Source organism: Frankliniella occidentalis, unplaced genomic scaffold, assembly GCF_000697945.3.
Source record: "Frankliniella occidentalis isolate FOCC.00 unplaced genomic scaffold, Focc_3.1 Scaffold2, whole genome shotgun sequence".
In the NCBI taxonomy this organism is placed as follows: Eukaryota; Metazoa; Arthropoda; class Insecta; order Thysanoptera; family Thripidae; genus Frankliniella; species Frankliniella occidentalis.
The window spans coordinates 3,570,883-3,580,280 of NW_026267132.1; the positions used below are offsets into that span (position 1 = coordinate 3,570,883).

The 9,398-nt window shown below is 51.6% G+C and overlaps 2 protein-coding genes across 4 annotated transcripts in view; both read right to left on the bottom strand.

Annotated features, from left to right (window-relative positions):
• Positions 1-1,120, bottom strand: part of LOC127748692 (uncharacterized) — a 25,507-nt gene extending 24,387 nt beyond the window's left edge. The window contains exon 1 of the mRNA XM_052264778.1: positions 682-1,120. Within this exon, the coding sequence (XP_052120738.1) occupies positions 682-806 (125 nt within the window). The 5' untranslated portion in view covers positions 807-1,120. The remainder of the gene's footprint in view (positions 1-681) is intronic.
• A 399-nt stretch (positions 1,121-1,519) lies between these two features.
• The window catches only part of LOC113210360 (trafficking kinesin-binding protein milt), a 54,537-nt gene continuing 46,658 nt past the window's right edge, over positions 1,520-9,398 (bottom strand). For all 3 annotated transcript variants that reach the window (XM_052265182.1, XM_052265179.1, XM_052265187.1), the window contains 12 exons: positions 6,047-6,123; positions 5,797-5,961; positions 5,488-5,698; positions 5,279-5,409; positions 4,884-5,185; positions 4,447-4,791; positions 4,130-4,358; positions 3,821-4,021; positions 3,582-3,732; positions 3,249-3,494; positions 3,045-3,175; positions 1,520-2,962 (listed from right to left, as the gene is read on the bottom strand). In XM_052265182.1, the coding sequence (XP_052121142.1) occupies positions 2,501-2,962; positions 3,045-3,175; positions 3,249-3,494; positions 3,582-3,732; positions 3,821-4,021; positions 4,130-4,358; positions 4,447-4,791; positions 4,884-5,185; positions 5,279-5,409; positions 5,488-5,698; positions 5,797-5,961; positions 6,047-6,123 (2,651 nt within the window). In that variant the 3' untranslated portion in view covers positions 1,520-2,500. The remainder of the gene's footprint in view (positions 2,963-3,044; positions 3,176-3,248; positions 3,495-3,581; positions 3,733-3,820; positions 4,022-4,129; positions 4,359-4,446; positions 4,792-4,883; positions 5,186-5,278; positions 5,410-5,487; positions 5,699-5,796; positions 5,962-6,046; positions 6,124-9,398) is intronic.

The following is a 9,398-nucleotide window of genomic DNA, read 5'->3' on the forward strand; positions in this document are numbered from 1 at the left end:
GTGCTTGTGCACCATGAGGTGCCGGTTGTGTCTTTGAATGTGCTCCATAGTGTTGCGGGATCGCATACTCGCTATGGCCGCAAGGGCCATGGCGCCTTGCGGACGAAGGCAAACCAGCAACACTGGAGCGCATTCAAAGATACACGAGTCGGCTGGAGCACCGATGACATGCGAGAGCACGTTGCGCCATGTGGCGCCGCCAAGATACAGCCGGTCAGCTGAGCTGGTCTGTCGATGCTCCGTACCGTACAAGTGACGTGTCCCGGTGCACGCCAGGCGCCGCCGCCGCCGCCGCCGGCCACAAGCCACAGGCCACGACATGACACGGAAGTCGGATCGGACATATCATACATGAGGATTTCCCCCATCCTCCTGACGCCCAGAGACCCAGAGAACACGATTTCTTTTAAAACTACGCCAAGTGGATATAGCCCTCTGTCAGTGTCTGTCAAGATTTTGACATTTTAGTTGCTGGGCTAGTTGGCAGGCTAACAAAATGGCAACATTTTGACACTGACATTACTTTGACAAAACCTTGCTCTCTGCGCCGTGCCGTACCGTACCGCCGGGTAATTCTAGGGGCAAATAAAGAGACGGGTCGATTGGGTACTTGAGAATTTAGAGAGGATCGCGCGCGCGCACAGGCAGCACCGGCCGGCTCTTGCCCGGAGGATTACTCACCAGGTGCTGTAGGGGAGTCCCACCAAATGGTAACCCTGGTTGGTAGGCGGCGTGCTCCTGTTGGTCCTGCTGCCATCCGCAGCCTCGGCAGAGGCGGGGTCCCGCACACTTGCCTTCCGAGCCATCACCTCGCGACTGGTCCTGGCGGCGCCAAAAGAGCGACGCGCTACAGGACAGGTCGCGATTGTTTCACACCCGCTTCTTCAGCGAGGCAAACACAGAAATGGGCCGGCTCGCGACAGTTCTGCGGGCGACCGCCGCGTGGCAATGAAGACGGAGCCGCCGACAACCCGATCGCTCCGCAACTGAAACACCTGGCCCCCGTCGCTGCGGTGCGGTACGATCCGGTCCGATCACATATCGTTACCACTCGCGTATGGCCGGCCCGCCGCGGAAAAAACGAGGCGCGGAGCAGCAGGACACGGGGGGCACACGGGGATAGCTGGGCAGTGCTGCCGAGCCGCGATGAGCAAGCGGAGGGAGGGCAGGGCACAGGATGAGGGGGGGAGCGGGCACGTCCGGACAGACGGCGGCACCGCAATTCACACGGACGAGCTAATTCACCATCATCAGCGACTGGCCATAGAGGGGCCCCGCTGGGCCCCACCACCCGCCCTGCCCGGCCACCTCTGCCCACCCCTAGCCCAGCCCATGCGAAGGGTCAGGGCAGCAAACTAAATCACACAGATGTCACACAGTCAGGTTTTCCAGTCTCTCCATATATTTCCGCTGGGCCCCACCACCCGCCCTGCCCGGCCACCTCTGCCCACCCCTAGCCCAGCCCATGCGAAGGGTCAGGGCAGCTAACTATATATCACACAAATGTCACAAACTCAGGTTTTCCAGTTTCTCCATGTATTTCAGCTTTATTTTTTCAGTCATTATTACATCAATTAATTTATTTACAATTTTTCCTACAATTTGCCTATATAAAATAAATTAAAATACACTTTAAAACCACATACTTGAAACATACTAACATGACAATCTTTAATATTTGCATCAATTGATTTACTGTTATCATTCTGTGTGTGACTTTTGACTATTAAAACGTTGTACGCTGCAGCACTGCTACCAATTACAAAATTTGCAGTTTTCACAAATTAACAAGGAATTAATTAAACACATGAGGCACATCAAAGTTTAAATACAGTGGTAAGGAAGAGAACTATTTCTCAATAACATGCTCAAAAACTCAACCTCCTATTTTTGGAAAGAAAAAAAAACAAACAAAAAAGAAACAGTTAACAAATTAGAACACATGATTTTAAAGTAAAATAACAATAGACAACAAAAAATTTGCTAGGCAATACTGATAAAACACAACTACTTAATGGGCCAATACAATGAGGAACTGTAAGGCACTGTGGTAGACAACCAATCATTCTCCTTTCATCCTACATTTAAATAAATACTCGATATTTCATACAAAAGGTACCGAACAACAATCATCCTAGAAATATAACAATTTCGAGCAATAGCTTGACTTTTATCCTACCAACATTGCATACATGAGCAGTAGGTGGCTCCAAACAAGATAAAATCATTATCACATTGAACTTCTCAGGCTGAAATCAGCAGATGCCTTTGGAAAACGAATCGTACATTGAGTTGTGGTCAAAGCTTAAAATATTGCCAATAGTCTAAAGCTAACTGGGATAAGAGGAGCTGCCCAAGCACTGAGTAGCTCACTCTGATGATGTACAGAAACGCTGATTTCTTTTACTTAAAATAATATCACTTGGGTGCTGATACAACACTAGTAGTCAACAAAAATTGATAACGAGGCATACATAACACCACACAGCCTAAAATGCACTCACAGCAAGCCACCTTTCCTTCCAAACCATAGGGAGCTCAATGTGCCCAGAGTGGAAGACGAGTTAGAGTCCATCCCATGATCAGAGGGTACAGAACCTAGATCAGGACGTTTGCGAGCACCTCTGGGGGCTGGAGTAGCACCTGGCACATACCCTAGATCTGGGCGGACTGATGGCCTACGATTCTCTTGCTGCAACCTATTCAGACGAGAATCCAGCTGGCCTGAACCAGGTTTGGCAGGCATACCTAATATTGGAATATCACTATCATCATCACCACCTAAAACAAACGATGGCTTGGGGCTGCTACTTACAGGACTAAGTCCTGTTAGTTGTGCCATAGGGCTACGTTGAGCTGGATTAAAGTACATAGATCTAGCACCTGGCCTATAATTTGGAGTAACTAATGAATCCAAACCAATTTGCTCAAGTTTCTCGACAAGCTTAATGCTTGACAAAGCCTGGAACAGATTAATAAAAAAATTAGATTTTCTATCCATATGACGGTATAGAAGATGCCCCTGAACTTTGTGCAGCACTTGCCTTGCGGTCTGATCTGGAAAGACCTTTTCTGGACCTTCGTGCCTGCGGAGACCGGTGGTAACGCATTGGTGATGGATTACGCTCACTTGAAAAAGTACGACGCAGCAGTTCTGCACCACTACTAAGTAAGGCTGTGACAAAGAAAATTTTATTATTCAAGAACAAATTTAACTACTTTTAATTGTTATTTTTTGTTTGACTAACCTGGTATAGGGAATGTGCTGTAGGGTGGAGGTGATGGTGACCTAGAAGATGAAGGGGAACTCTCAGCAGATCCTCTTGGAGAACCCAATGGAGAATTGCATGGAGTGGCAGTGGGAGTGAAACTCTTTTCATTTGCTGGAGTGTTTAGAGCACTTGGAGTGACTGCCTTGATACCTCGCTCATTGAGCATTTTAGCAAGACCAAGACATGTTGAGAATGTTGAAGTTGAATTACGACGGCTCATCCCTATTAAAATGTTGAATTGTCAAGTTTAAATATACTGATATTGATGCATCACAGGCTAATAAGATATTTGAATAAAATGCTACACACCAGAAACAGGAGTAGGATTTGCTGTGGTAGCCTGACTATTGGTACACCTTGTGCTCATCTGACTTGGAGGTAAACTGTGCGTAACTGAAGTCATTCCATCATCAGGATGCATAACAGTACTGTTAGTGAAGGTATAAACTGAGCTTGTGGACTGAAATAACAAAAAGAGATGTTATTACACTTAATTAAACACCAAAAGAAGAAAAGCAAAACCTTTCAGAATGTTATTTTATATCTACCTGGAAACTCTTGCCAGGGCAAATATACTCATCATCTTCCTCAAGATCAGAAAGAGTGTAAGTATCAAGGCCCAACTCTTCTAAAGGTTTCCCTCCTCGGATTTTTACTCCAGGCCTTTCCTCCAGCAGTCCACTCAGAGTTGGTGTGGCAAGTTGCGACCAGTGATGTAATGTTAAAGATCCTTCAATAGGCTTTACAATCTGAAAAAATATATCTTGTCAATAATAATATACATAGAAATTTGTTTGTCTAATCAACCTGTTTGGGATGAAAAGAAATTAAATTGATAAAAGAATAACTGAACGAACCTGTAACTTATCTGGCAGCTTCCAGTTCATTGAATTACTATTGCCACTGAATGCCCCACTGCTCCCAGTAGACATTATGCTATCAGGAGTGCGGCACTCATCAAAGCTAATCATACTTGCTGATCCTAAATGAGCTCTTCGAAGAGCAACAGCTGCAGGAGTTAGGCGGCGCACAGCTGCTTCCAGCTCAGTAAAGTCAGACCTTGGTTCACATTGTTCTGCATCCACTCTGCAAGGAGGATTATTTTGTTGTGATAATTTTTAATGAGAATGAGGACCTATTCAAATGACAAGCATTACTAAACTTTGCTACTTACGAGTAATTGTCTTCGCTGTCATTAGAGAAGGCTTCAGAATCAGACTGTCCAGCAGAGTCCAAACTGGGGAATGACATAGTTGATCCATAGATGTGAGGTGCTGGGTGTGAAGAAATGGAACTACTTGCAGTTGAAGTGGTAGCCATTCCAGGTAGACTACTCATTCTTGGGCCAATGCTTGACGATGACATAGATAGGGATGAGGTAAGAGAGGCCTGGCCACCTCCTAATGATCCCAGGCGCTTAACTGGTGAAATGCCTAGACTACTGCCAATGCTGCTTCCACTACCCATTGAGCTACGAGATGCACACCTGACAGTCTCAAAGACTTTCTTGTAAGATGGTCTGAAATGGAAGAATATTAGATTAAACTGATGAAAAATAAATTTAAGGTTTGAATAAGGCTAAGACAAACAGAATTTTAGTCATTTACTTACGCTCTATCTGTAGATATACCAGAGTCAAGACTTAGTTCTGAGAACAGGGACGACTCTAATTCAGAAGCTATTGAATCTGGGTTGTGCTGGTTTATTCCCGTGAGTGAAGGGAACAATTGAGTTGCCCTTGCAACTGGCATACTCATCTTGCGCTTCTTCTTGAGTTGTTCTTGAGTATCTAATAGTAAAGCTGATACCTCTCCATGCCTAGTTTTTAATTCAGCTAATTCTCCGCTTAGTGAATCTTGAGTTTCTCGTGATACACGTATAAGTCCTCTCAGCTCTTCATTATCAGCAGTCATCTACAATGAATATAAAATAATTAACTTCAATTGTTCTAACCCCAAAACCCAAATAAAAGAATAAAAACAAAGATACAGTATTCAATAACTTACACTAGTGTGGCGGCTTTCAATATCTCGCAACTTTGCCTCAAGAGCAATAATGTGTTCACTTTGCTGTCGATTTTCATCTCTCTGACGATCAAGCTCTCCAAGCAAAGCTGTGACTTCTCGGTTTGCAGTAGCTATAAACCAAAAATAAAAAAATTACATTTGAGAGGAAAATAGCTTTTAAAATATTTTGATAGCCTTCACACACTTACAAAGTTGATGTGTGATGTCTTGTACAAGTTTTGCTTCAGCCTCCTCACACTCTGAGGTTTCTTTTGCAATCTGATTGAACTCTTCTCGCAACCGAACATTGTCATGTTCAAGCACGTGGATCCTCTGTTGCATAAACTCTGCATTGATTTGCCTTGGGGCACATGGTGTGCCCACCTCTGAACTACTGTCCCCTTCATCATTGGTAAGGATCTGGGTACAAAATTAAATCACATTAATTTGTTAAAATGGTGTGGAATTAATTATATTCTTAAAAATAGATCTAAAAAACACAGAATGTTCAAACTTACTTGAATAAGTTCAGTCTTTTTGAGCAACTCATGGTTGAGTTGAGTGAGCTTTTCATTGGTGGTGCGAAGTTCTGCTTCCAATGAAGTAACATTATTCTCTAGCCTCTGATTATTAGCTAAAAGCTCCTTGCCAATTCGAGCAGTGAGCTCAAGGTCTTTCTCTTTCTGTGTAATGTTAAATACAATTATAATGATTAGAAAAAAAAGAGAACCCTTCTCCAAGTGATACTAATGCATAGCACTAGCTTACCTCTTCAAGAAGCCTTGTCACTGCTTCGATATCATCGTAAGTTTTGGTCATTTGGCTCACGCGGTCGCTGCATAGGACTGTAACAGAGAACCAAAAATAACGAATTAATATACACAGTATTTTGTTAACAGTCCAATGAAACAGTCGACTCAAGTTATACAGCCCGTCGGCCTCCTCCATCCGTACGGTCATGAGATATTTTTTATTTGCAAATGTTATGTGGAAGAGTTTTCTGCCCGCGTTCCCACGCCGCCCTCCGTGGAGAGGACGTGCGTGCTCGATGGGGCGATAAGGCCCTCAGAGCGGCGAGATGACGCGGAAGGGAGGGGCTGTCTCAGGACGGCGAGGACGACCAAGAACAGGACGACCGGGGCGGCCCACGCGGAGCAATAATAAGCCTGACACAGGGGGAAAGGGGGTGCCGGCATGGGGTTAAGCGCACTGCAGCGAAAGACGGTGTCATTGTCGGCCGGTCACCGGGGCCCAGCCCGGCCGGACCACGGCCAGGGCCATAAGTGCAGCAAGGGTGCAGCAGGGTGCCGCACGGGACCCCGCCGCACTCGGGTCCTGCCTGCGTTACGCAGAGCTCCAGGCGGTTCCAGGCGCCGCTAACCTTGAACACAGCTGCTAACCAGCCGAGCGGCGGCAGCGGCGGCGGCGGCAGCGGCGCGTGCTGGCTGGCTGCGGATACTGCAAACTGCTCTCCTCTGCGTCGCCTTCCCTTCCGCCCCTCCAAGAGCACCACCACCACCCTCCCCCTCCTCATCACTCACTCTCCCGTAGTATCGATCCCGAGCCCACCAGCCCCGGCGCCTCCCCTCCCCCCGTGCGGCGCCGCCCCCGCCGCCCCCCTGCGCATCCCGGCATCGGCGCCCCTTCCCCCGCTCGCTCTCCTCCCGCGGCCGGAGACCGTGATGACGTCACAGAAACGCACGCGCGCGCTACACACGCCACGGCACGTATACGGCCGTGTTCCGGACCCGTTTGAACTCGGGGGTTATACTCCCCAAGGTTCTAGTAGTAGGTACGTCTTGTGGGTCCAGCGGACGACGGCGGCGCGGCGCACTGGCCACATTCCGGTCCACAGCCGCCTGCTCTTGTTCTTTTCTCCCCGCTAATCTTTCTCAGTCCGACCCGACCCGACCGGACCAGACAACCGAGGCAGCGGGACGAAAACAGGCGGCTGCAGTGGCGGGCAACAGGGTCGCTGCCTCTCCTCGGCTCGGCTGCGCAAGCCCTCGTCATCTCGTCTCGTCCATAACGCGGCCAACACTTGAGGCCAAGGTGACACGCAAGCGCCAGCCAGCCCCGCGGCAAGCGCCGCCCGCGCACCACAAGCCACAACAACCACCCCCGGGCAGCTGCACCCCCGCGCCTCGCGTGCACTCCACCGCGCAAGCTGCAGCCGAGGGTGGTGGAGGTCACGTAGGAGGTCATGGTCATGTAACCCAGGCCTCCGAAAGACCTATAGGTATTCACAGCAGCTCACGGTGAGCCACTGCTGGAGGGAGGAGTAGTTGTGTAGTGGCGAGGGGATGCAGCCAGCCCAAGCCTTCGGAAAGGCGGCCAAAAGGCAAGGGCGGGGCAGGGCGAGGGCCTGCCAACTGTCAATAACGGCAGTGGCCTGGAAAAGAATCTCAGCCCGCTCCTCCGGGTCGTCCAATGTTATTTCACTTTAACCGCCACGCCCCAGCCCCAGCACGCCCCGCCCACTACCTTATTGCCACGACAGGCTACACCCCTCCGACAAACGGGAAGAGGAAGGGGTGGGGGTGGGTAACAGACACGATGTGTCAGGGGTGGGTAACAGACTCCAGACTCGATGCATCGTGGGGTGGGTTAAAGACAGGGTGCATCGCCGGGGGCGGGGTGGGGCGATATGGGATGGCCCCGCGCTGAATCAAGCTTGACCTTTGACCGACTCGGATGTCGCGTGCGGAATAAAATAAAGTGAATGAAACTCCGGGTTGTGGAGGGGGGGGGGTGGAAGCCGACTACTAGACGAGCGACCAGGACTGTGACTGTGAATATGGGAAGGGGTCGATTGGGCAGTGAGCTCTACCCCCACCCCCACCCCTGCTGGAGCAGCGCGAGGCGAGGGCACGAGTCCTCGCGGTGCACCGCCCGCCCCGCCCCGCCCCGCTCCAGTGCCCACTCGGAATGCGGACACCTCCTCCTCTGCTCCGGCCCAGCCCTGGCCCCTGGCCCTCGCGCCGCTCTTCGCCCCTCACACTTTCTTCATCACTGCCGTCCGTCCGTCCGTCCGTCCGTCCCGTCGTCCTCGATACCCCGCGCCTCTAGGGGGCCGACGAGGCGCCGAGGCACCCGCCGACGGAGGCGCCAGCCACGGGGGCCACAGGTGCGCGCCACAGAGACATACCCCTCGCCTCGCAGCTGCACACCTGCCGGGCTCCCGCCTCGATGATAGCCGAGTTATGCGTTCGTTCGTAGAGTAAGGGGGCCTCGGTGCCGCGGGCCAGACCGCGCCGGACTCAGCCGCCGGGTAGTTAAGATGCACGGGTAGATACGGAAAGGGCGCCGCGGGGCGGTCACGCGGAGGGCAAGGCAAGGCAAGGCGGGGCGGGGTGGGGCGGGTGGGGCAGCGCTAGCCTCACCAGGGGACGCAGGGGACGTCTCTCAAACGGGGCATTATGAATGCATGCGGGGTCGACACGACGGGAAGGGTCGGGGGCAAGGGGGCGAAAAACGGGGCAAATGAAAAAGAGGAGGGGATATGTGACGTCACGGTTCAGGGACGACGAGGTGGGGGCTGGGGGAGGCATAGGCTGGCGTGCCTCGGTACGGCAAAAGGCAAGGGCACACACACACACACACCAGCGCCGGCCTCGCCCGCAACCCGTCGTAACTTCTGCAATGTAACCGATCCGAAATACCTGCACGGTTGCAAGCCGACCGCACCGCGGGCCGACTTTAGCTCCGGAGGGGTGGTAGTGAGCAGGGGGAGGCATCAACCACACTTTGGGGTGGGGGGGTGGGGGGGGGGCGCACGAGGTGGGGCACGTGCCCGACGAGCCATCACACGATTAATGGTGGGAGATGTGAGGACGACCGCCCCCCCCCCTTCCCGCGACCGTATCCCGATCATAACAAGCAGCCCGGATGAATGAATGCCTGAATGAACTAATGAATGGGCGTTGAATGGGATCATCGGCGACGCCCTCCCTGCGGCTCCCACGGCCGCCCCGCCCGAGCAGGCAGGCAGCGCGCATATAGGCTCTATAGGAGCAGGGCCCCCTGCTGTCCACGCACCGCTAGGCACCCGGCGGCGGCCACACGTCAGCAGGCGCGCTCCGGGCACTCCGGGCCAGGGGGGAAAGATGAGGGGGGGGGG